General features: G+C 42.2%; 1 protein-coding gene across 1 annotated transcript in view; it reads right to left on the bottom strand.

Moving 5' to 3' along the window:
• Positions 1-27,660, bottom strand: part of kcnt1b (potassium sodium-activated channel subfamily T member 1b) — a 345,244-nt gene that overhangs the window by 148,419 nt on the left and 169,165 nt on the right. The window contains 3 exon segments of the mRNA XM_048613616.1: positions 870-918; positions 4,474-4,530; positions 16,658-16,757. Coding sequence (XP_048469573.1) covers positions 870-918; positions 4,474-4,530; positions 16,658-16,757 — 206 coding nt within the window.

The following is a 27,660-nucleotide window of genomic DNA, read 5'->3' as shown; positions in this document are numbered from 1 at the left end:
TTGTCATTACAATAACGGAGACAGCAACTTCCACAGAGTGCCCACTTGTGCAATTAAATGTGGAAATGAACAAGTTGTGGTATAAGTTACTCTGCTCCTCCACTCATTGTGAACCTGACCAAGAGACTTAATGGTGGAATCAATGTGAGTGAACGAAGTTGTGATACTGACACCACTGCTTATTCAATGAAAAATACCAGAAGAACTTAGTGCCATTTTGAACATTGCTGCAATATGCCTTTGTTTTTTTTTTATGTAGCGGCTCAGACCTCTGAAAAGTTTCAGTTGACGATTTACATTTGGGCTGAACCTCTCATTTTATGGTGCTCATATTTGACCCAAGTAGCCCTTCACTGAATTATTTTTAAGCACAGCTTAATTAACAGTTTTTGTCCCTGTTAAGAGAAATCTGTGATCCCATTACAAACAGTTATTGTCTGCCTCCTCCTTCAGTAGAGAGGCAGACATGCCCTTGGGAAGCAGGGGTTTACAGGCCAATATGATTCAGACAAACTGCCGCTGCCCAGGTTCACTCAGACAAACGGCATTATTCTATGCTAACATTTGATGCCAAATTGCAGTCCTGCATAGCAAAGCGTTTGCAAACAACACATAAGAAGATTCGCAGTAACCTCTGTTTGATATATTTTGAGGGCGGCTCAGGAGCTTTTGAAGATGAATGCAGAATTTTAGCAAAGCTGCTGATTACATCAAAACCGTCTACTCCCAGAAACCAACCACTTTAGACAAACAGAATAAGGACAGTCAAAAGCATGGCTGGAGCCAGTGCTCACGCAAAGATGCCTTTCTTTTTTAGTGTAGACAGAAAAGGGACAGAATCTTTTCTTTGACTGTATTTTATCACTCACCTGAATTCCCCACAGCGACAGCGTCCTGTTGACCCAGAATATGGAACCCCTGTAAATAGCAAAAGTACCAAGCACAATTGACTTTACCTTTAAATATCTGAATTACACTCAGCTAGTCATTCAGAAACATTACATTTCACTTTTAAGAGGCTTAATAGACTTTTTAAATATGTTCTTTGAATGTGGATTCACTGACAAGATCAGTATTACTGCTCAATCCTAAACGGCCCTGAGAAGGTGGTGGTGAGCTGCCTTCTTGAGCCACTGCAGTCTATAAGGTACAGACACATCACAGTGCTGTTAGGGAGAGTTCCAGGATGTTGACCCAGCGAAAGGGAAGGAACAGTAGATCTAGTTCCAAGTCAGAATGGTGTGTGACTTGGAGGGAAACTTGAAGGTGGTGGTGTTTCCATTCACCTTCAGCCCTGTCCTTTTAGGTGGTAGATGTTGCAGCTTTAAGGAGCTGTTCAATGAGCCTTGCTGAGATTATGTGGTACATTTTATGTGTGTAGGTGGGGGAGGATGTCAATTCTATGGGGAGCCTCCAAATCTGAATCAGTTGGTGTTTTAGGGCTAAAACTAAAGTTATACTGAAATCCTTACAAATGTGGAGCAAACTGAATTATTTAGACCATTTGCTGCACATGTATTTTATCTCTCCTCCCAGAATGAGGTAAAATAACTCTTTGCATTTAGGATCAGGAAAACAATCTGAAGTCTTGGCTTCTGGTGTGTGAGGGCAAAGAAAAGTAACAGCCAATCCCTTTGCCACTCTTTTGCCACCTGAGCTATCCACACCAAGAGGGAGCAATAGTCATTAACTTAAGGAAAGAAGTTCAGAGAAGGTTTACCAGATTAATACTTACACTCAGTGGATTGCCTTATGAGGAGAGGCTGGACCTGTATCCTTTAGATTACAGAAGAGTCAGAGGTGACTTTATTGACACATATAAGATCCTTTGCGGACTTGACTGAATGAATGTTGGAGGATGTTTGATAACCAAGACCTAGGAATCATTGTTTAAAAATAAGGGTTTGTCCACTTAAAACAGAGATGAGGATTTGCAGGTCTTTTGAATTCTTTTCCTCAAAAAGCAGTGGATGCAGAATGTTTAAGTATTTTAAAGGCAGAGGTAGATAGATTCTTGATTACCAAGGGGATGAAAGACTGTCAGGGGATGTGTAGGAATGTTGAGTTGTGGTTAAAATAAGATCAGCCATGATTTTATTGAATGGAGGAGCAGGCTTGAAGGGCCGAATGGTCTACTCTTGTTCTTTATTTATATTTCTCTACACTGTGCAGTCCTGAACTTTTTTCTTAACTTGTTTGTAGGAACCATTCATTTTCAACTGCAATTTGTTTAGTTTTGCCATTCGCTTCTTTTCATCTTGATCTATATCCCATAAATATTCCTTCAGGATGTTCTCATGCCTTGGAATATGATCAATTCAACCTTGTAATTGTTTTGTTATGATACTCTCTCATTCTTTCTTCCCCCACCATTGTCAGAACTTCCTCATTAATCCTGTGTTCTCTCCATCTGACCTGCCTCATCCTTCCCCAGAACATTTCCCAACATTTTAGACTTTGGATATCTGCATTTTTCAAGCTTCAAGTTCCAACAAGACACTACAACTTATTCAGTCCTACGCTGAGCAATGCTTCATGTTTGGAGAAGCATTCTTTTCATTCCCATACTAAAAAGTGTACTAAATAATTTTTTTGCACAGTGTATATAATTTGTGGGCTTCCTCTCATTGTGATACACATTTGTGAGAGAATGTGGATTGTTCTTTATTTATGTTTCTTCCAGCTTGCGCTGAGCTTCGCTGGAACACTGCAACAAGCCTGCATTGATTTTGTTTCCAATTTCCACCCTGCCCTCACTTTCACCTGAACTATCTCTGACTCCTCTCTTCCTTCCTCGAATTCCCTATTTCCACATCTGAGGATGGACTGGCCAATAATATCCGCTATAAACCCACTGACTCCCACAGCTACCTGGACTGTATGTCCTTGTACCCTGCTTCCTGCAAAGACTCCATCCCATTCTCCCAGTTCCTCCATCTCTGTCGCATATGTTCCAATGAGGCCAACTTCGACAAGGGAGCTTCCAAAATGTACACCTTCTTCCTCAACCGAGGATTCCCCAGCTCCGTTGTCAACAGGGCCCTCAACCAGATCCTACCCATCTCCCGCACTTCCGCCCTCACCCCTTCTCTTCCCTCCCGCAACAGCAGTAGGGTTCCCCTTATCCTCACCTACCATCCCACCACCATCCACATCCAGACGATCATCAGACGCCATTTCTGCCACCTCCAGCAAGATGCCATCACCAGACACATATTCCCCTCCCCTCCCTTGTCCACGTTCCACAGGGACCGTTCCCTCCGGGACACATTTCCTTCACTCCCAACACCCCCCCACAGCCCTACGGCACCTTCCCATGTAACCGGCGAAAGTGTAACACCTGCCCATTTACCTCCTCCCTCCCCAGTATCCAAGGGCCCAAACATACCTTCCAGGTGAAGCAGCACTTTACCTGCACTTCCCACAATCTAGTCTACTGTATTTACTGCTCACAATGTGGTCTCCTTTACGTTGGGGAAACAAAGCATAGACCGGATGACCACTTCACAGAACATCTACGTCCTGCTCACAAAAAGGACCCTGAGCTCCAGCTGCCTGCCACTTTAACACACCACCCTGTTCCCTGGCCAACATCTCTGTCTCAGGCTTGCTGCAGTGTTCAAACAAAGCTCAATGCAAGCTGGAAGAACAACATTTCATTTTCCACTTGGGGACCGTGCAGTCCTCTGGACTCAATATCGAGTTCAATAATTTTAGTGCCTAAACTCTCCCATGTCCTAAACCCCAACCCCACACACCAGGCCTTGTTATCACATAGCCTGCCATTACACCACCTCTGTTGTTACTCACTAACAGTCCCCAGTAACAGCCATCCACCTGCCTAGTCAGATTGTTATCAACTCCTTTGTCTATCCAACTGCTCTTCTCTCTCTTTGGGCTTTATCCTTTATCCTATCATTTACTCCTTAACCCCTTCCCTATGCTATCTTCTGCATATAAACCAACATTTTCCCAGCTACTATCAGTTCAGAGGAGGTGTCACAGGACCCAAAACGTTAACTCTGATTTTTCTTCCCAGATGCTACCAGACTTGCTGAGCTTTTCCAGCAACTTATGTTTTTGTTCCTGATTTAGAACATCTGCAGTTCTTTGTGTTTTTATTTGGTAAACATGCTAAGTTTTCTGTGGTTATAAGATGTCACTGGAGATTAAGCCTCCTAGACTTTCCGTATCAGAAATGTGCCAGGTTTTATCGCTGTCTCCTACCACTCCGAAAGAAAACTGGCTCAAGCTCTAAGTGAGTTATAATCCCACTGCGAAGCGGCTTCTAGGGATACCCATTTTCTGAAGAAGAGTCCTGACCCGAAATGTCAGCTTTCCTGCTCCTCTAATGCTGCCTGGCCTGCTGTGTTCCTCCAGCTCCACACTGCGTTACCTCTGACTCCAGCATTGGCAGTTCTTACTATCTCTGGCTCAAGCTCAATTAGCTCAATTCTTCACAGAAGTACTTACCAATCGATTACATCACTAGCTGATGTGTTTAAATAATTCTTCTTTGTACATCCCCAGCTAAGAAAACATTCATAGGGAGACAGAAAACAATGTCAGTTGATCATAAAAGTATATGGACATAGTGTTCAATGCAATTAAAGGTTCCAAACTATTGTACAATGAACAAGCAGCATGAACAAATTAGAAAGGGACAACTTAATGTGCAGCTGGGTTGATCTGTTTTCAAGAATCTTTTGAAACTGAAGTGATACATACTAAAGTTATGTAATGCCTGCAGTGTGGAAGTAGGCCATTTAGTCCACTCAGACCCACACCCCTACCCTATCTCGGTAACCCTGCATTCCCTATGGCTAACTCACCTAACTTGCACATCCCTGAACACTATGGGGTAATTTCCCATGGCCAATCCACCCTAACCTGCACATCTTTGGAGTGTGGGAGGAAACCCAACAGACACGGAGAGAATGTGCAAACTAAAAACTGCAGACAGAGGGTGGAATCGAACCCAGGTCTCTGGTGCTGTGAGGCAGCAGTGCGAGCCACTGAGCCACCATGTTGCCTCATAGTAAAGTTTATCATAGAATGAACTGAGAAGGCCATCTTGCCCACTGTGCCAAACTAGTTCTACTCACTTGCTGTTTGCCCCCAGCCTTTCATTTATTCTCCCTTTCAAATATATACCCAATTCCTTTGATGAGATTTATTGCTGAATTTTTCTCCCTTACTCTTCTGCTTAGTCTACACCAGATTTTAACAACTCGCTGTTTAAAATAAATCACCCTTCTGATTTTTTTTTTCCCAATGTTCTTAAGTTTGTTCTCTCTGGTGGCTGACCCTCTTGAAAGGTATTTTTCTTTACGAGGGAGAGTAGTTTGAATCCCACAATGGCAGATGGTGAAATTTTAATTCAATTAAAAAATCTGGAATTAACAGTCTAATGATGACCATGAATCTATTGTTGATTGTTGGAAAAACCCATCTGGTTCACAGTTGTCCTTTAGGGAGAGAAACTACCATCCTTATCTGGGGTTTGGCCTCCATGTGACTCCAGACCCACAGCAATATGGTTGACTGATAACTGCCTTTTGGGATGGGCAATAAATGCTGGACTAGCCAGCAATGCCCTCATCCCAGGAATAAATAAAATATCTCCACATGACCTTTTCTCCTCCAAGGAGGATAATCCTAGCTCTCCTCACCTCTTTCATAACAGAAGTCCCTCAATCCTCATATCATCCTGGGAACTAGAGTAGGATAATAGGTCGGTACAACACTGTGGGCTGAAGGGCCTGTACAGTGCTGTAATGTTCTATGTTCTATGTTCTAACTCTTCTCTGCATCTTCACAAGGCCTTGATATCTCTCCCTAAAGTGTGACGCCCAGAATCAGTCATAAAGCTCCAGGTAAGGTACAACTCATGACCTACGTAACGGTTTTAGGAAGTGAATTTGAGGAGGGAGTAGTGCTAATAGCTCTATCACCAGTACAAGGGTTGATGGGAGAAAATGGCGGTCAGTCTGATCCTCATTATCTTGTCTATGGTGGAACTTTTTGTATGCAAATTGGCTGCCGCCTTTCCTTCATCATATTAGTCACTACACCTCAAAAGGCATTTTCCTTATAAGTGACACTGCTGTGAAAGCAGATTTCAAACATTGATTTCTCCACAGTGCAGTTGCCTATATCCTACGTACATGCCACATGCAGTAACCCAGACAAGTACACAGCGTACTGAATTTTGACCACAATGGAGACATGGTGCCAAAAATGGTGATTCTAAGTCCTGCCACTGAGCACAACACTTCCTACTTCCACGGGGTGGATTGGAGACAGGGGGTATATGCACAGATGGCCCGAGGTGGCTGTTGGCCAGTTAAATGATCATCTGTCTCAGACAAAATCGCATTTTGGCATCCCTTTGGTATGGAACCTGACTTGTGCAAAGAGACATGCTGATATTTGTACATTTTCTTGAATATCCAGGATATCTCCTTGAAAGGGTACAGCACCCTTTTAGATCTCAACCTGGGGCATTTTCAGGAAAGGGAAGGTGCCTTTTGGGAAAGGTAAGGTAGTCCTTTGGGGAAGTTCAGCTTTGTTCAAGATTGTTAAAAGTAGATGTGCACAACCTCAATTGAAAATCCACCCTGCTCGGCCAGTTTTTTTTTCCAGGCAGGGTTTGTGGGAACCAGCGAACGTCCTGTCTTTGTACTCCTGACCTGGGTGCAAAAATCAGGGCCTGGGATTGGTGAGTCTCTACTCAACAAAAGACAACTACTTCGTAAAGAAGATGGGATCACTCAATAAGATGCAACATCTTTTGGAGGGGATAGGGGGTGGTTGGAACGTTGAGCCAGGAAAGATTTCCCCTTGGCAATGAATTGCTGAAGAAAGTGTCAGGTGGAGCAGAGATTGATGGTCAGCAGGAACTCAGACAGCACAGCGACAACAATCAGAATGAACCGTGACAGGAGGTCAGTGCAGTGAGCATGAGATATCAGAGTGACAGGAGCAATAATGATGTTCCCATTACCATGGTGATAGCACAGCAGCCAGAAAGCGCAGTGATAGCTTGCTGATGTAGTGATGGTAGAAAGTTGGCAAAAGCAGGAGACACATGGAGTACAGGACAGACTGACAGTTAGGCACTTGGGAAACTGCATGGCATTAGGAGTCACTGACAGAACAGAACAACAAATATGGGAACTAGCTGTGACAAGGGGAAGGGGATGATAGTGAGTGGGAGAGCTGGTAACTGTTGGAGAAAGCTTGCTCATAAGATGATAACAAGTTGCCATAGGCTTACTGGACCACAGGACTACTGTCTTGTTAGACAGAGATGACAGGTTTTACTGAGGGTTATCATGCCTCAAGTGAGGGGAGAGGTTGAGAAGGAGACCTCTTTATGGTAACCTCAGCTGGTACAGGAATTGAACTGACACTGTTGGTGTTACTCTACATTGCACACCAGCTGTCCAGCCAACTGAGCTAAAGACCCCCCAGAAGAAGCTTGGTCACTGTAGCAGAATGGCCAACAGTGGATGACAGTGATGGTAGCCATCGAACAAAGGAATGGTTTTCGAACTGAACGACAGTGGTACACTGGTGAGAACTGGCCAAGTGTGTCGTGGCATTTTGTACAACGGTGAGAACATTCTATGTTTCAACTTAAACAACTTAAAACAATCTTGAAACAAGACAAAACAAGGTAATGACTGAAGGGAGTGCTGTGAGTGCAACAGGATTTGCAGTTGGCCCGGTCGTCAGATCATAAGGCTATGAGCACACAGACAGACCCTGGCTTCCCACTCACTCAGTAAGTTGCAATTTACTTTGCATTTTGCTCTGATCCATTGACTTTCAATGATGTATCGGTTCAATGCAATGTGTAGAACCGAGTTAGAGCCATGATTAATCAGCAGTAGTTGAGTTGAGCATAGTTTGAAATGTGTTGTTATGAAATGTGAATCATTCATGCACTTGATCCTTCTTTAGCTTGATGTATGCGCTATGTTGCACACCTCCCTGGTGAGCCTGTAACTGTAGTAAAATGCAAGTAAAAGTGATGTTTATGAGCAATCAATTCAGCTACAAAAAGTGGGTGTGCTTCGGAATTGGCTGTTTCACTGAAGTGTGCTGTGATACTGAAAAGATTATGACCACTGGAGCAAAACAATGTTAGTCGTTGTGACACAAAATCAGACCCGGGTTCAAATTTTAGTCTTTGGTGACTGTTTGTGTGGAGTTTGCATGTTCTCCCTGTGTCTGTGTGGGTTTCCTCCAGGTGCTCTGGCCTCATCCCACATTCCAAAAATATGCAGGTTAGGTGTTCTAAAGAAGGGTCACTCGACCCGAAACGTTGACTCTGATTTCTCCCCACAGAGGCAGCCAGACCTGCTGAGCTTTTCCAGTAATTTCTGTTTTTGTTGTTGCAGCTTTGGTGGATTGGCCATGCTAAATTATCCGTAGTGTCCAGGATTAGCCATGGTAAATGCAAGGTTATGGAGACAGGGTAGGGCACTGAGGCTGGGTGGGATGCACTTTGGAGGGTTGAGCAGGTTTGATGGGCTGAATGGCCTCTTTCTCAACTGTACACTACCCCAGCACACTAGAGTTGGTGGTGAGCTTACTCCAATTAGCAACATAAAAATTGGTGCTATTGAAACGTTGCTCCTGCTCTCAGTGCACAGAAAAGAACTGAGACTTAGTGTATACACGTTGCTAAAGACTGTTATTATAAATGCAAATCAAGCTGGATAATGGCTAGAAATCTTGATTCCTGCCTGTAACACATAAAGTTTAATAATGTCAGAAACTGTGCTCTGTGATGCAGAAACTAATGTTTAATGTCTGCTGGAACAAAGTAGATCATGAGGAAAATGTGAAAGGTATTTCTTAAAGTATATTAACACAGCTCTCACACCAATCAACTAAAAAGGAAACTGGGAAAGCAGGCACAGCGACAGTAAATTATTCTTCCTCACAATTAATCATTACAGTTAACCATTCTTGTTTTCAACTGCACCCATAGCAGGTCCTTGCTGTGATTGTGAAAATTCAGCAATTTAAATCCATATAGAATAGTAAACAGGCCATTTGGCCCAATTGGTCCATGCTAGTGATGGTGGAAGATTTTTTTTGTTTGGAGGCTTTAACCAGCGGTGTTCCCAGGGATCGGGACTGAGTCCACTTTTGTTGTAATTTATACAAACGATTTAGATGAAAACGTAGACAACATGGTTAGTAAGTTGGTGGTATAGTGGACAATGAAGAAGGTTATCTAAAATTACAAACAGATCTTGATCAATTGCGTCAGAGGGCTCAAGGATGGCAGATGGAGTTTAATTTGAATAAATGCAAGGTATTGCATTTTGGTAAAACAAACAAGGATGGGACTTATACAATTAAAAATAGAGCCTTGGGTAGTGCAGTCGAACAGAGAGACCTAGGGGTTCAGGTGCATAATTCTTTGAAGTTTGCATCACATATAGTTAGGGCAGTTAAGAAGGCATTTATCACACTTGCCTTTATTGCTCAGATTTTTGAGTATAGGAGTTGGGGTGTCATGTTGAGGTTGTACAGGACATTGATGAAGCCTCACCTGGAGTATTGTATCCAGTTCTGGTCGCCCTGTTATAGGAGGGATATTATTAAACTGGAGAGGATTCAGAAAAGATTTATCAGGATGTTGTCAGGAATAGAGGGTTTGGGTTATCAGGAGAGGCTGGATAGGCTGGGACATTTTTCACTTGAGGGTAGGAGGTTGAGGGGTGACTTTATAGAGGTTTATAAAATCATAAGGGGTATAGATAAGGTGAATAGCAGGTGTCTTTTCTCTAGTCAGAAGCCACACGACACCAGGTTATAGTCCAATATGTTTATTTGAAATCACAAGCTTTCGGATCACTGCTCTTTTGTCAGTCAAGACTTCACCTGACGAAGGAGCAACACTCCGAAATCTTGAGATTTCAAGTAAACCTGTTGGGACTATAACATGATGCCGCGTGACTTCTGACTTTGTCCACCTCAGTCCAACACCAGCACCTCCGCATCATCTTTGCCCTAATGTGGGGGAGTTCAAGGGTAGGGGGCATATTTTTAAAGTGAGAAGTGACAGAAATAAAAGGACATGAGGGGCAATTTTTTTACACAGAGAGTGGTTTGTGTGTGGAACGAACTTGCAGAGGAAGTGGTGGATGCGGGTACGATGATAACATTTAAAATACATTTAGATAAGTACATGAATAAGAAATGTCTGGAAGGAAATGGGCCAAGCGCAGGCAGGTGGGATTAGTTTAGTTTGGGATTACGGTCAGTGTGGACTAGTTTGACCAAAGGGCCTGTTTCCATGCTGTATGACTCTATGACTAACATTACGCTCGACTCAAGAACTTTTCTCATTTAATACCATCAGCTTACCCATCTATTTTGTTCTCCTTCATATTTTCATCTAATCTCCCCTTGAATGTGAATATATCTGATCGTCCTAACTCAACATTTCCTGTTTCCTTTGTTGACAGTCGATCAGGTAACTGCTGAAGGGAACCTGAGATGTAGGATCTATCCAGGAAAGCCCTAGCAAATCCAACACGTCGCAACACAGTGGCACAGCAGTTAGCACTGCTGCCCCACAGCACCAGGGACCTGGGTTCAATTCCTGCCTCAGGCAATTGTCTGTGTGGAGTTTTCACAATCTCCCTGTGTCTGTGTGGGTTTCCTCCCACAGGCCAAAGATGTGCAGGTTAGGGTGGATTGGCCATGCTAAATTGCCCCGTAGTGTCCAGGGATGTGTTGGTTAATTGAGTCATCCATGAGAAATGCAGGGTTGCCGGGGGTGGGTTTGGTTGGGATGCTCTTTGGAGGGTTGGTGGAATGGCCCTCTTCCACACTGTAGGGATTCTATGATCATTAGGAGCTAGAGGCACATAAAACACTTGAGGTGCAAAATATTCTGAGTAACGTTTGAACCGGCTTGATGCCTTCCAGGGAAGATTCTTTCTGCCTTTGAAGATTGACAGAAGTCCATATCCAAACCAGGTCCTAGCCTGGCAGGTGATGCCTGTCCACCTGCCTCTCAGCATGAGCTTACATGCAAGGAGCAGCCAGTTAAGAAGTTTGGATGCTACCCATCAAAGGACAGAGAATGGCTCTTACAGTCGATGTGGCTGACAGGAGGGACAGGTGAGATGTCCTGCTGGCACCATAAGTAATGGCAGGGGAGGTGAGCATCACAAGGACAGCTGCCATCTGCAGGGATGGCCCATTGATCCCTGGCACTCTGCTGGTGGTGGGGTTAAAATAGGGGACCCTCTGGGTCTTTGGCTCAGCTGGCCACTTGGAGGATTCCCAGCAACATCCTAAATTTATCTACCAATGGACACTTCCGAATGTAAATTGGCTACTCCCCAGTGCCAGGTGGATTGCGAGCAAAGATTGATTGGAGATGAGGACTGATCATCTTTCAACCCATTCCTCTCCTGTTGGTCCTGTTGTGAAAGCTGCCTCTGTGGGTGTGTGAGTATGAGTAAGTGTGAGATTGTGACGGTGTGTGAGTGGGTGTGACAGCTTGGAAACAGCCAGCTTGGAATGTACAAGTGGATGACAAGAGTTTCTCCAGGCATTTAAGAAAGAAAAGATTGAGTAAAGTGAGTGTTACTTGTGTGGACAGTGCAAATAGGAAGTTAACAGTAATAAAAAAGGAAATGCAGTTAATACAAACAAACAGTTTGCTTCTGTCTACACTATAGAGGATGCTAAACTAAATTCCAATAATAGCTATAAATTAGGAAGTGGAAGGGAGAATGAAACTTGGCAAAATTCAATCACGAGGAATCTTGAATGGCTCTAAGCTGGATTTCTGTATAATGGGAGCGAACATCAAGTGATTTAGTACATTAGATTCAGTTCTTGGGTCAGACAAATGAGGCCAACACTGATGATTAAAAACAACACTGAGGTAAGAGGTAAAGATAGGGCACTTAGTCAATTGCACTTCATTATTGTTGATGAACGGGTTGCACCAACAGTCCATTCATCCCGATTGCCCTGTGGTCCATTATTTATGCCTTGTTTGTTAAATCTTTTTCATTTACCCATTTCACAGAATGGAATGAGCAGTGATTCACCTTCAGCAGAGCTCCACTTTCTTAAAAAGTCTCCTCACCATACATTTGGCCTCAAAATCTACACTGAGATGCTGACATATAAACACTTAATGCACTCCCTTGAAATCCTTCTTGCTATGTCCATCTGTTGGTCTTTTCCTTTACCCCAGTTTCAGGCCATGGACTTCCATTGCAATGTCCCACTATTTTGAGTACTGTGATTTGCCATTGCCCTCTGGAGTATAGCTAACCAGGACTCTCCTGCTCTTGCCAGTCACCATTAGGCCGATGAAAAATGATTAAAAGCTAATACTTGGCCATATAAAGAACACAACTTTCTTGGCCAGACATCCTGGTGTGGGACTTGAACCCAGAGCTCCAGGGAATGCTATCACTGTGCCACAAGCCCTTCACAGAAGACTTAACCAATTTAAAACAATTGCATCACCACAAAAACAGCAAGGAGGAATTTTTTTGCAATCCAACCCTTAATTTTGCACCTGAAAACTTGAAGGCCAAAAAATGTCAGCTCTTTAATATTGATATTCATACCCCATGACATCAAGTCAGGGCTTACAAGTAATTCTGCTTATTGCTGAAAGGTCCAACATGTTGCCAAAGCTTTTCATCTTGCACTCATCAGGACAGATGCAAGAATGCCACATTTCAAAAAATTACAACAATTTATACAACATCAGAAAAGGACACTTGTGGCAAGTTGACCCTGATTGGCTGAGGCTTTGCCATGGAGGAATTAAAATCAGCCATGATCTCACTGAATGATGGGATAGGTCCAAGGAGATGAATAGCCTAGTCTTGTTCCTGCTAGAGTAATGAGGAACTATCAGCTCCCCAAGCTCCCAGGTAATTCCACAAAGGTTCAAGGCCTGAATATGCTTCTTTTGTTTGCAGTGTATAAAAGTACGTCAATGCCAGCAAGATAAAAGAGCCATATTATGAGTTTGACTCAATATCTTAAATTGGTTGTTAATGTTTACATCTGGCTGCAGGGGAGGCTGGGTCTGCAACAGCTCCCAATCCTTTTTGTGGAGCCAGGAGGTACAGTCCTGTTCCTTCAGCAGCACGATGGCGCAGTGGTTAGCACTGCTGCCTCGTAGCATAAGGACTCGGGTTCGATTCCACCCTTGGGGCAACTGTCTGTGTGGGGTTTGCACATTCTCCCTGTGTCTATGTGGGTTTCCTCCGGGTGCTCCGGTTTCCTCCCACAGTCCAAAGATGTGTAGGTTAGCTGGACTGGCCATGGGAAATGCAGGGGTACAGGGATGGATGGGATGCTCTTCTGAAGGTCAGTGCAGACTCGATGGGCCAAATCACTGCTATCTGCACTGTAGGCATTCTACAATTCTAGGATTCTGGATGCACATAAATGGAATTGCAAAAAAAAATGTTCCTTGTCTTTCTTGGTCATCTCTTAGTGAACCACTTGAATGACTGACTCATCAGCTGAAGAGCCAGCTCAAGTGAATGGAACATGTGCACCACAATTACCATCTAGTCGACATCCACATTTGTATTGGCATTATGAGGTAAAGGTGAAGTATTACAGTCCTACCAGCGGACTGTCTCATGACAGAGAGAGACAGGGACAGATAGAGAGAACTAGCGGTGGTTTAACCTGAGAGGTGAGGAGAGAAATTGAGAAGGACAGTCCTTCATGGTAACCTGAGCCAGTGCAGGAATTGAATTGGGATCATTAGGACAGCGGTAGACCCCCAGTTTTATCCCTCAATCATCCCAATGACTCTTCTAGGTTCATGTCCTGCACATTTGGAAGCCCTGATCTTTCAATTTGGTGGCCAAAGCAATTCTGGGGAATATCAGGAGTCAAAAACTGACGGCTGAAATTTGTTACATGAGTAGACACAGTGGGGCAGAATGGCCTCCTTTAAGTGCTGTAAATTTCAAGGGCTGTGAACATCGCTGAAAAGAAGAGGCATGCTATTGATAACTTTTGCCTTGCACTTATCAGGACACATGCAAGAATGCCACATTTCAATGGGAGTATTAATTTTTATATCATGAAGAAAAGCTGCTGGTTGGTGAAGGCTTCAGCATGGTGAATGTACCAGGGAACTATTGGGCCTGGTCATGTTTCTTTTAGTTGCAGAAGAATATGTGGAGATCAACAGCTATCATTCTCCACTCTACACTGTTCAGAGTCAACCTGCAAACAAAACAGTCCCCTTTTCTCATGTAGTATAAATTGTTACTCCCATTGAAATTTGGCATTCTTGCATCTGTCCTAATGAGTGTAAGAGGAAAAGCTTTGAGAACATGCCTTTTTTTTCTCAGCAATACTCACGTTTTGTACTACCACAAGATTCTATGAACCTTAACACTACAACCAAGAGAAAACAGATGCAGCAATATTCAGTATTTCCACACAAGTGTACAAGAAAGCTGCGTACTGTTTCAGTAATTTCACAAGCTCTCACTAAGAAAAAATATTGTAAATTGGAAATATGAAAGGAAAACAGACAGCAGGTTGAACTGACAGGGGTAAACTGGACATGAGAGGCCTTCTGAATATTCTAGCTAACTTGGTCCAGAGTTGTTTCAGCCACATAGAGAATAAATGCACTTCACCCATTCACTCAATCTCTCAGGAGCAGGAGGAAAATATCTGAAGCTATTTTCAGAAATATCTGGAATTTAAATATATGCTCATATTCCAATCACAGCCTTTCAGTCACACAACAAAACATCTGATCTGGAAGGCTAATCATTTCTTGTCTTCAAGAACAGACACCTGCAATATATGTCCAGCTATCTCTGCTTTTGTCTCTATGGAAATTTATGTAAAATATTGCAAATACATTTGAAGCAAATAGAATAAAAATGTGTTAAATTATTCCATGCACATGGATTTGCAGCAAAACTATGATCGGAAAAACTGCTTTTTGTCCCAACTGTACACTCAACTGTTCATTTTCAGTTCAAAGCCCGCAGTAGGACTACGCATCACATCAACTAGGCTGGCCATCTAGTTTGCTGTCAAGGCAGTGTTGAATTATTGGAAAATCCTCCCCTTCACATCTGAGGAGATGGTGACATCGTGGCAACATCTCTGAACTCGAAATCCTGAACCCCAGGCTAATGTTCGAGGAACAAGGGTTCTAAACCCATAACGTTTAACATGCAACATTTGAACTCAAATGTGTGAAATGAAAATAAAAACTAGCCCATGGTAACCTTTGCCAATTGTTGCAGAGCCTGTCTGATTCACTAACGTCCATTATGGAAGAAATTTTTAATTTAGTCATACAACGTGGATGCCACAAGCGAGGCTAACATTTGTTTCCTATCCCTAATTGACCAGAGGATAGTTAAGAGTCATTGCTATGGGACTGGAGTTACATAGAGGCCACATTCAGTGAAAAGGGCAGATTTGTCTTCCTTAAAGTTCTTTGGTGAACTAGATGGATTCTTACAATTGTCAGTGGTCATGGTTAGATTAACTTTTAATTCCATTCTAAAGGTGGATATGACAACTCATAAAGGATACAGTGCCGCTGAGAAGTGAAGTTTCCAATATGAACGTTGCACATAGAATGAAGCTTTTAATGAGATGATATTGATACAGCAAACTTTTTATTTACTGGTACCTAGTGCGACCAGAATATGCCGGTCAATTAACATTCCGGATAATCAAGAGCTATTCACAATCGTTAGTGAACCCTGACCAATCGAAGATTTGACATCACATTCTTCAAACAATCGAAGTAAAAACATGACACACCTACTAAAATCAATATAATAACACACAGTAAGTAATAGAGGAGTAACGCAGGGGGTACATACGTCGCCTTTTTGGTTTATGTACAGCACGGTCGGACATCACGGTATTTTGAAGTATGTACTTATTGCCGGTTTATCAAGAGGACCTTCAAACTTAAGGTGCCGGTTAAAACAAAGTTTGCTATATTTCCGTACGGTGGGATGAAAGTTTGTCAGAGGAATATTATGTGGCATATCAATAATGTCAGAGACCTGGGCCAAAGGTTTATGCCTCAGCTATAAATACTATATGAACATATATAATACCACAAATGTTATTCTTTCAAAATTTGGCTAATGCCTTAAGTAAGCTACAATTTTGACAGAGTTTACTCATATCAGTTCCTAAAAGATGGGATTGCGCCCAGGGCTCAGTTTCTTCAGTATTGAACAGATTAAAATTGTGGAAGTGGCACTGCTATTGCGCAAAAATATTTTGCAGTAATATTAATAGAGTTTAATTACATATGCTAATGTAACATTATTGAATCTGGAGTCACAGGGAAACAGATGTTTAGCAGAATGAATCACTGCCAGTAGTTTTCTCTTTTTAAACAGTTAGTTGAGCAGATTAATCATGGGTGCACATGGCACTATGATCTATCTGAGCTGCTCTAACAAAAAAAAATTTCAGAAGTCACACGCCACTAGGTTGTAGTCCAACAGGTTTATTTGAAATCACAAGCTTTTGGAGCATAGCCCCTTTGTGCTGACTTTGTGTGACTTATGACTGTCCACCCCAGTCCAACACCGGTAACTCTACATCAAAAAAAAAGTATTACCATCCAATTCCTTCCATGGGATCATCCAACAAAACCCGCAGTATGTACAGAAGGCAAGTGAGTACCTTCAGGGAGAAGTTAAAGATTCGTATTCTTAAACCTGCAGGGAGAGAGAGAAAAAAAAAATCAGCGCCCTTGATTTAGAGTTGTTCCCAAAGAATGAATTCATTAATATCGTGTCGGTCCAGCTCAGCTCATCTTTGCCTCTGAGTAAGAAAACAAAATCTCAGTTGTTACGATCTTAGCTGGCATCATTACTAGACAAGTCAGATCCCAGATTAAAATCCGACTTGATAGGTCAAATTTGATAATTTTTATTTAATGTGGTGATCATTCACTGAAACACAAGCTCACAGCATTGCAGATTTTATTATGAATAAGGCAAAAGTTTATTACACAAAAGATATGAAGATAAAATAGAATAATCCACACTATTACCTGTAAAGCAATTTGAAAGATTGTGAAACAGAGAGTAAAAATACAATATTCCATCTATCCCAGCAGCATTCCTTTCAGTATTCAAACACTTAGAGAGAATTCCCCACTCTATCACACCAACAGTTCAACTTAACTATTACTTTCAATTCCCAAGTGTCTAATAGCCTCTTCTTTGAGTATTCACACAACTGAGCTTATACTTTCTCAGCTTTGAATAACCTCTTCACGGTTCTAACCAAACACTCCTGGTCTGGAACTTGCAAACGAAAACCCTTACTCTGAGGTAACATACTTCCTAATTTTTCTGAACTAAATCCTTTCTTTAGAGAAAATGTTACATACACCCATCTTCAACCAGTTCATCAGCAAACTGAAAGCAAATGTTTTCCCCTCAGCAAAAGAAAAACATGAATTTGTGATACTTCTAACTGGAAGCAGTCAGTTCTGCTATGTTTACTCTACCTGCTTGAAAAACTTTCACAATGCAAACAAATTCCTATTATCACCTCAGGAGGGTTTTCTCTTTCTCTCTCTCTCCGTCATACTGGCTTTTAAAAAACAAAGCATAGCTCTAGAAATACTGACAAATTAATCATTAAACCCGTTGGTATGCACAGGACAAAATCCAAAGCCATTAATTTAAAATCTAAACTCTAAAATAAATCGTATTACAACAATTTATATAAATCTCACATCTTACATCATCAGTATTGTGTTCTGACCAAGTGAGGCAAAGTGAAGCAACGTCAGCCTCTCTGCTCCTATGATGCTGCTTGGCCTGCTGTGTTCATCCAGCCCTGCACCTTGTTGTCTCGGATTCTCCAGCATCTGCAGTTCCTACTATCTCTGAAGCAACTTCTCACTTTTTAACTCCTTCAGTCAGCCGTAACAAAGATTTTAAAATTCATTTTAGCACATAGTGATTTCACACTTCAATGAAAATGTGACTCGCTAGTTCAGAAACAAAGAAGCCAATTACTGAGTTTTCTTAAGTGAAAGAAAAATTTTATTGCTTGCTAACTGAAAAAAAAAACACATGCTTACAAACACAGGAATGAGGATTTAAAAAGAAACAATGTCTCGTACATAAAAAATTTAAGAATATGAAGTTTTAAAATTTCTTAAGAGTTATTGAAGTTTAAGATTATAGCATCTGTACAGAGAGAAGCAGAGTGAACATGTTGAGTCTAATATGACCCTTTTTCAGTGCTCCAAAGAAAGGTCATGTTGGACCAAATCTCCAGCCACTACTACAATACTTTGCTTTTTATTTAGTTGTTTAATTGATGGCTCTGGTGCTCAGCAGGAATGAAATTTATGAATATTTTTGAGTTCTTGGCGAATGGATGTTTCTCTGACATAACAAAATAAAAAACGAAAGAACTGCGGAAGCTGTAAATCAGGAACAAAAACAAAGTTGCTGGAAAAGCTCAGCAGGTCTGGCAGCGTCTGTGAAGGAAAAAACAGAGTTAACGTTTCGGGTCCGGTGAGCCTTCCTCAGAAGGGTCTGAGTTGCTTTTCACGGGCGTTATCCCATAAGTCTGAGAGAAAACAGGAAGAGAGTCTTCCAGTTTTGCTATAGCAAATCTGTTTTTCCTCTTGCTGCTCTACCCAAAAGCTGTTGCCTGAAACGTAGTCCATTTGTGTATTCCCGTGTCTGGTTTCAATATTTTCCCCCAAGATGGATAATCAGAAGATGAACCTTTCAATCCAATATGTGAAACTTCCAATATGTAAACCAAACAAGAGATACAGATCCGAGTGACTCATCACAGTCATTTTGATGAGATATTATTGTCAGTTCAAACTGGGTCTTGTTTATTGATGGCTTCAAGAAGCTTGGCTCAAACTGGTGAGATGTCAGTATTGTTCCTTCTGTGAAATCCATGTAATTTCCCAGCTATTAAAACCAGATGGTGGAATTCAAAAATCGATGGTCCATTTTTATAACTTTCATAACAACTGAAGGTCATAAGAGCTGAATTTTGGTGAGATGTTTAAAAAAAGCCACTTTTTGAAAAGCAATGCAGTTCAAAATATGAAATAAAACTCAATATTTGAGAAGAAACTCATGTGTTCTGTTAGTAAAGTTATGTAATCCTGACAGCAAATTAAAAAAAAGGTGCATTATAAACTCTCCAGTCCTGAAGTCTCGGAAATAGTAAGAAGTGCAGATGCTGGAGTTAGAGACAACACAATGCGGACCTGGAGGAACACAGCAGGCCATGCAGCATCAGAGGAGCAGGAAAGTTGACATTTCGGGTCAAATTTCCAGCTCCCCTGATGCTGCATGGCCTGCTGTGTTCCTCCATCTCCACACTGTGTTGTCTCAGTCCTGAAGTCTATTGTACATTTTGAGAAGTCTAATCAAGTTGCAGCATCATCTTCAGTGGAAATTAAATAGGATTTTATTTAAAGGGGTTCCAACAGGAATAAGGTGACAACTTACTGTGAGGCATATTTTAGCAGGCATGAACCTGAAACACTCTAAGGGTCCATATCAGCATAAATGATTGGGGAGGAATGTTGTACACCCTAATACCTGTATCAGTATTGGGAACAGACTAGCGTCTATAAACAGTAAATAGACCTCACATCAGTGATCTAAAGAAACATAGCAAGGATAGTGAAATGGATTTAATATGAGCAAGCTAAACATGTGGTTGTTGAAGATAATGTTATCTGAGTAGTTGAAAGCACGTTTTCACCAGTTTGAGTCTCAGGGAATCAGTTATTTTTAATAGGCTTTCAGGACATGGCAGTGAACTTTGTGGACCACAGCAAACTAGAAGGCTTTGTTCCTTCTGCACAAAGCTAACTGCAGAGCTTTGCTGGTGATGAAATGGAAAAGTGACAGATGGGAACTCAATGCCATCAAGTGTTACATTAATGGCCTAATTGAGAAAGCTGGACTGCAACCAAGGGAAGGATCTTGCCATCCAAATTCTGAGGGGAGTTGACAGGATGGATACGGAGAGATTATTTCCCCTTCTGGGATAGTCATGGACCAGAGGGCATAATCTCAGAATAAAGTGTTGCCCCTTTAAGACAGAAATGAGGAGGGATTTGTTTCTCTCAGAGGGTAGTGAATCTGTAGAATTCTTTATGGCAGAGGGTTGTAGAGGCTGGGTCATTAAGTACATTCATAGCCGAGATAGATAGATAGATGGATTTTTAATCAGTAAGGGAATCAAGGGTTATGGGGAAATGCAGGAAAGTGAAGCTGAGGATGATCAGATCAGCCATGATCTCAATGGATGGTGCAGCAGACTCCATGGGTTGAATAAAATATTTCTGCTACTGTCTTGTAGTTGTATTATATACCAGAAGGCTTGTAACAGCCATGGGAGCGAACTGAAGAATTTAAACCGATTCCTGTAAACATCATATGTGACAGACCTAGAACAGAAGATTTCTGTTTGTTGTATAAGAATGGACTTTAAATAAGGTACGTGTTGATAGAACCCTTGCTGATTTTTCATTATTTTTATTTTTATTCTTTTATCAGTTTTGAATTATGAAATGGAAATAACTTGTGGGCTTTAGCACAGCCTGTGTTAAAAGGAAAAGAACAGACCAAACAACTTTTTGTTTGGGAGAACAAGCCTAGCAACGAATTGCAGGCTGAACCTTGATTAAAATGTTTCTAATGGACTCAGCAACCCAGGGGAAGAGCATTGTGTTGAAACAGACAGCAGTAGTTGGCTATTAATGAGATCAGTCACTGGGAATTGGTTCTGGTAAGTCTAAAAGAGACGCTATGTATAGCAGATGGCAGTTGTTGAATGGTAATTGAGGCCTTGGAGAAGTGAATTGGTCTGTGAGAGCGGAAGTAGATTTAAGTTTTGTTTTGAACTATGTTTTCTGTGAGGTAAGACCATTAAACCACAGAGCAGACTTGGGCCATTTGGCCTATCAAGCCTGCTCCACCATTCAATCACAGTTGATAAGTTTCTCAATCCCATTCTCCTGCCTTCTCTCAGTAACCCTCCATCCCCTTACTAATCAAGAGCCTCTCTATCTCTAACTTAAATACACTCAATGACTTAGCCTCCACAGCCTTCTGTGGCAATGAGTTCCACAGATTCACCACCCTCTGGCTGAAGGAATTCCTCCTCATCTCAGTTTAAAGTGTTGTCCCTTCACTCTAAGGCAGTGCCCTCGGGTCCTACTCTTTCCTACTAGTGGAAACATCTTCTCCATGTCCACTCTATCCAGGCCTCTCAGTATTCTATAAGTTTCAATGCTATCTCTCCTCATTCTTCCAAACTCCATTGAGTATGGACCCAGAGTCCTCAACCACTCCATTTATGCCAAATTCTTCATTCCTGGGATCATTCTTGTAAACCTCCTCTGGACCCCCTCTGACGTTGGCACATCCTTCTTTAGATACAGGGCCCAAAACTGCTCACAATATTCCAAATACATCTGACCAGAGCCTTATACAGCCTCAGCTGTACATCTCTGTTCTCATATTCTAGCCCTCTTGAAATGAATGTTTACATTGCATTTGCCTTCCTAACTGCCACTGAACCTGTATGCTCATCTTAAGAGAATTCTGAACTAAAACTCCCAAGTCCCTTTGCATTTCAGATTTACAAAGTCTTTCCCCATTTCGAAAATAGTCTATGCCTGTCTTCTTCTGACCAAAATGTCTAACCTCACACTTTGCTACATTGTATTCAATCTGCCAATTTTTTGCCCACTCTTCCAGCCTGTCCAAGTCTTTCTGCAGCCTCCCTGTTTCCTCAACACTATCTGTCCCTCCATCTATCTTTGTGTCATCTACAAACTTAGCAACAGTGCCCTCAGTTCTGTCGTCCAGATGTTAAGGTATAACATGAATAGTTGTTGTCCCAATACTGACTCCTGCAGAACTCCACTAGTCACCAGCTGCCATCCTGAAAAAGATCCCTTTATCCCCACTCCCTGCCTTCTGCCAATCAGTCAGTCCTTTAATGCCAGTACCTTGCTCCTAACACCATGAATTCTTATCCTATATAGCAGCCTCCTGTGTGGCATCTTGTCAAAGGCCTTCTGGAAATCCAAATGGATAACGTCCACCGACTCTCCTTTGTCTAATTTGCTTGTTATCTCCTTAAAGTATTCTAATAGATTTTTCAGGCAGGACCTCCCCTTGCTGAATCCATGCTGACCCTGCCCTATTTACCATGCACTTCTAAACACTCCATAATCTCATCCTTAATAACAGACTCTAAAATATTACCAATGACCGAGGTCAGGCTAACTGGCCTAGAGTTTCCTATCACCTGCCTCCCTCCCTTCTTAAACAGGGGTGTGACATCAGCCATTTTCCTGTCCTCTGGGACCCTCCCTGACTGCCATGATTCCTGAAAGATCACCACCAACACCTCCACAATCTCCTCAGCCATCTCCTTCAGAACTCTGGGTTGTAGCCCATCTGGTCTGGGTGATTTATCCCCTGTCAGACCTTTCAGCTTCCCCAGCACCTTCTCCTTAGCAATAGCCACTACATTCACCTCTGCCCCCTGCTTCTCTTGAAGTTCCTGTATGCTGCTGGTTTCTTCCACCATGAAAGTACCAATTAGTTCCTCTGCCATTTCTTTGTTTTCCATTAATACTTCTCCAGCCTCATTTTCCAGTGGTCCAACATCCGCTCTTGCCTCACTCTTACTTCTTATATTTCTAAGAAAACTCTTGCAATCTTCTTTTATATTACTAGCTAACCTAATCTCATATTTCATCCGCTCCTCCTTATTGTTTTTTCAGTAATCTTCTACTGGTTTTTAAAGGTTTCCCAATCTTCTGGCTGCTTATTAATCTTCACTACATTGTATGCTTTTTCTTTTGCTTTTATACTGTCCCTGACTTCCCTTATCAACCATGGTTGCTTCATCCTCCCCTTAGTATGTTTCTTCTACCTTCCGATGAATTACTGCTGTGCCTCCTGAATTACCTGCAGAAACTCCTGCCATTGCTGCTCCACCATCTTCCCTGCTAGGGTTCCCTTTCAACCAACTCCTCCCTTGTGTCTTTTTTTCTCTTTATTCATTAACAGGATGAGGGCGTCACTGGCCAGGCAGCATTTACTGTCCATCCCTAATTGCCCAGAGGGCAGTTAAGAGTCAACCACATTGCTGTGGGTCTGGGGTCACATGTAGGCCAGACCAGGTAAGGATGGAAGTTTCATTCCCTAAAAGACATTAGTGAACCAGATGGGTTTTCCTGACAATCGACAATGGGTTCACGGTCATCATTAGATTCTTAATTCCAGATATTTTATTGAATTCAAATTCCACCATCTGCTGTGGCAGGATTCAAACCTAGGTCCCCAGAACATTATCTGGGTCTCTGGTTTAAAAGTCCAGCGATAATGCCACTAGACCATTGCCTCCCCCTTCATTCTAATATCATTACATCGGATTCCAGCTTTTCCCTCTCAAACTGCACAGTGAATTCTATCATATTAGGGTCACTGCCTCCTCGGGCTTCCTTCACTTTAAGCTCCCTAATCAAGTCTGCCTCATTACACATCACCAAATCCAGAATTTCCTAGTTCCCTAATGGGCTCTACCACAAGCTGCTCCAAAAGACCATCTCATAGATATTCCACGAATTCCTTTTCTTAGGATTGCCTACCAACCTGATTTTCCCACTCCATCAGCACATTGAAGCCCCCCAGGATTATTGTAATAGTGCCTTTTCTATCTCCTGATTCATTTTTTCCCCACATCCTGACTACTGCTAAGAGGCCTGTACGTAACTCCCTTTAGGGGCTTTTACCTTTTGCAGTTCCTCAATTCCACCCACACAGGTTCAACGCCTTCCAACTCTATATAATTTCTTGCTATCGATTTAATTTCATTTATTAACAAGGCAACCCTGTCCCCACTGCCCATCTGCCTGTTCTTTCTAAAAGACACAAATCCTTGGATATATATTTCCCAAACCAGATCCCCTTACAGCCACATCTCTGTGATGCCCACAGTATCATGCCTGCCAATTTCAATCTGCACTGCAATCTCATTTACCTTGCTTCAACTACTGCATGCAAGTAACTACAACAACTCCAATTCTGCGTTGACTGCCCCCCACCTTCTCATTGTTGTCCCCTTATCTGCTGTGCCTGAAGTTAGATTCCTGAGCCTTTCCTTATCGTCTGTTCCATTACTTATTCTGGAAACTTTAATAACCTTTGCTGAATCCTCTCCAACTTTAACATTTCCCATCATTTTCTCTGCAACTGAAACACAGCCCTCACTTTTGTAGTTTAAAGCCATATCTACAGCCCTAGTTATCCAATTCCCAGGACTCTGGTCCCAACAATGATTCAGGTGGACCCCATCCCACCAGAACAGCTTCAGCCTCCTTCCCCACCAATGTCCCATGTATTCAAACTCGTATTTCCCACACCAGTCTTTGAGCCACACGTTTACCTCTTTAATCTTGTTGACCGTGTGCCAATTTGCTCGAGGGTCAGGCAGCAATCCAGAGGTTATTACCTTTTTGGTTCTGCTTTTCAATTTAGCTCCCAGCTGCTCGTATTCCCTCGGCAGAGTCTCTTTCGTTTTTCTACTTATATCATTGGTACCTATGTGGACTACGGCAACTGGATGTTTCCGCTCTCACTCCAAGTTCCTCTGCAGCCCAGATGAGATATCCTGAACAGAGACACCACGGAGGAAACGCAACTTTTGGAACTCTCTATCCTGTCCACAGAGAAAAGTGTCTATTTTCCTGACTATACTATCCCTGACTACACCTATATTTCTCTTTCTCCCCTTCCCTGGCTTGAATGGTTCCCTAATTCACCGTGCTATGCTCAGCTTGCTCATCCTGGTTCTGGGCTGTGGCTGAGACGGTGTGAAGCTTTGAAAGCTTCCTGCCTAATCTGTTACACCAGCTTCCACAAGCCCTGAGCGTAGACAGCTGAGTCTTGCTGCCTTCACCTGGGTGAACTGAGAAGGTGACCCTGATCAATGTTTCAGGAAAACGGCATGGAGTCCAAATTTTTTTTTCCTTTATTCATTTACAGGATGAGGGCGTCGCTGGCTAGGGCAGCATTTATTGCCCCATCCCTAATTGCCCAGAGGGCAGTTAAGAGTCACCCATATTGCTGTGGGTCTGGAGTCACGTGTAGGCCAGACCAGGTAAGGAGGGCAGTTTCCTTCCCTAAAGGACATTAGTGAACCAGATGGGGTTTTCCTGACAATTGACAATGGATTCACAGTCATCATTAGGTTCTTAATTCCAGATATTTTATTGAATTCAAATTCCACCATCTGCCATGGTGGGATTCAAACCCAGGTCCCCAGAACATTATCTGGGTCTCTGGATTAACAGTCCAGCAATAATAGAAGAAGAAGGATGAGAGGTGACTTGATAGAAGTGTACAAGATGATGAGAGGCATAGATAGAGTGGACAGTCAGAGACTTTTTCCCAGGGCGGAAATGACTATTATGAGGGGGCATAATTTTAAGGTGATTGGAGGAAGGTATAGGGGAGGTGTCAGAGGTAGGTTCTTCACACAGAGAGTGGTGGGCGTGTGGAATGCACTGTCGGCAGTGGTAGTGGAGTCAGATACTTTAGAGACTTTTAAGTGACTGTTGGATAGGCACATGGAGGATAGTAAAATGTAGGGTATGCAGGGTAGATTGATCTTAGTAGGATAATAGGTCGGCACAACATCGTGGGCGGAAAGGCCTATACTGTGCTATACTGTTCTATGTTCTACGTATGTTCTTATAATACCACTAGGCCATCACCTCCCCACAATGTGAAACAACACATTGTGAAAGCCATTTCAGTAATCTGACCAATTTTGCTGTTTTCTTTTATTCATCCCTTAGCTGTGTTTCAGTGTCTGTCTGTTCTTTTTGTGTAAATGGGCCTGAAAACGAATGTTTCGGGTTTAAAGCACAGACTTTAATCAGTTTACTATGTTGTACAACATTCTTTTTTCTAAAGTTACTGAGTATTTAATAAATAGTTCAATCTTTTGTTTCAAATACAAAACCGGCACCTGGAAATTAATTATTTGCAAATTCTGGGATTGGTTATTTAGAGGTTTAGTTAAGGACCATCAAAGTGACGACTGGGGAGTCTTCGATGGTTTCATTTTACTACGTTGCAAATACCGAGGTGGAAAGGCTGACTTTGGTTCAGCTGTCTGTCTCTGTGTCATAACAGTGTGTCAAGTGTAATGATATATCAGACAGACAAAGGACAGAGATTTGTCCGATGTGGAATACCAATATTGAACAGTGATCAGACGAACATGAGACAGAGTCAGGCAAAGCAGGGAGAGCATGTTAAACAGAGCATGTTAAGCCTGAGATTGTCTGAATCAGCCCAAAGTTAACCCGCATATCCAAGTCCTCCTGGGGTTTGTATCTCAGTACAATCATTTGGGATTTGCAAAACAATGTTTATTACCGTTTTAAAGTGTTTTACCACAGTTTACTGCTCCAGCCGAGCCTACAGTCTTTTCTCCTTCACACATTAAGCATTCTAAACTCATTCTACAATTCAGAAAGAATTGACTCGGTCCCAAGAGTGGAAATAGTTATGGAGTAAATTCAGGAGCAAGTTACTGCAGCTGCTGGAATCTGTACCTAAAACAACAAAAAAATGCTGGAGATCACAACGGGTCAGGCAGCATCCATGGAGAGAAAGCAAGCTAATATTTCGAGTCAACTTGAAACATTAGCATGGAGTAAATCCAATTGGGTTTGCATGTGTTGCTGAGAGACACATCAGCCACCAGAGGGAGACATGTGCAAAGGTTCCAATTGAAAATCTAGTAGCAGCAACATTGCAGCCAAGTTCATGCGACTTGTCAGATAGAATCCTGAAATGAAGTATGTTGGGCTGCAAGCACTCTAGTTTTGCAACCTTCCAACTGTAATGGCTTTGTTGGCTCTCTTTCCCATCTTTCATTCCTCACTTTGAACAGAAACGTAACACATGCAAGGTTTAAAAGACTAATATTAGGTTCCCATCATTACATGGCACAGGTAACAGTAGCACAGTGGGAATGCCCCTGGAATAGTGATCTAGAAGCATGGATCAAAAATGTAGAGATGCAATTTTCAAATCCCAACAGGGCAACCAGGTAATTTAAGTTCAGTTCATTAAAGTCCATCTGGAATGTTTTAAATAAAAGCTTGTCTGTATCAGTCAGATTGACCATGAAATCACCAGATTATGGTGGAAATCTAACCTTTTTTTTCTTTATTCATTCATGGGATGAGGGTGTCACTGCTAGGCAGCATTTATTGCCCATCCCTAATTGCCCAAAGGGCAGTTAAGCGTCAACCCCATTGCTGTGGGTCTGGAGTCACATGTAGGCCAGACCAGATAAGGATAACAGTTTCCTTCCCTAAAGGACATTAGTGAACCAGATGGGTTTTTCCCCAACAATTGGCAATGGATTCACAGTAATCATTAGATTGTTAATTCCAGATATTTTATCAAATTCAAATTGAGATAGTAGGGACTGCAGATGCTGGAGAATCTGAGATAACATGGTGTAGAGCTGGATGAACACAGCAGGCCAAGCAGCATCATAGGAGCAGGAAGG

The sequence above is a fragment of the Rhincodon typus genome, chromosome 28 (assembly GCF_021869965.1).
Source record: "Rhincodon typus isolate 14 chromosome 28, sRhiTyp1.1, whole genome shotgun sequence".
NCBI lineage: Eukaryota > Metazoa > Chordata > Chondrichthyes > Orectolobiformes > Rhincodontidae > Rhincodon > Rhincodon typus.
The sequence above is the reverse complement of the archived record's forward strand: the minus strand, read 5'-3'. Positions and strand labels throughout refer to the sequence as shown.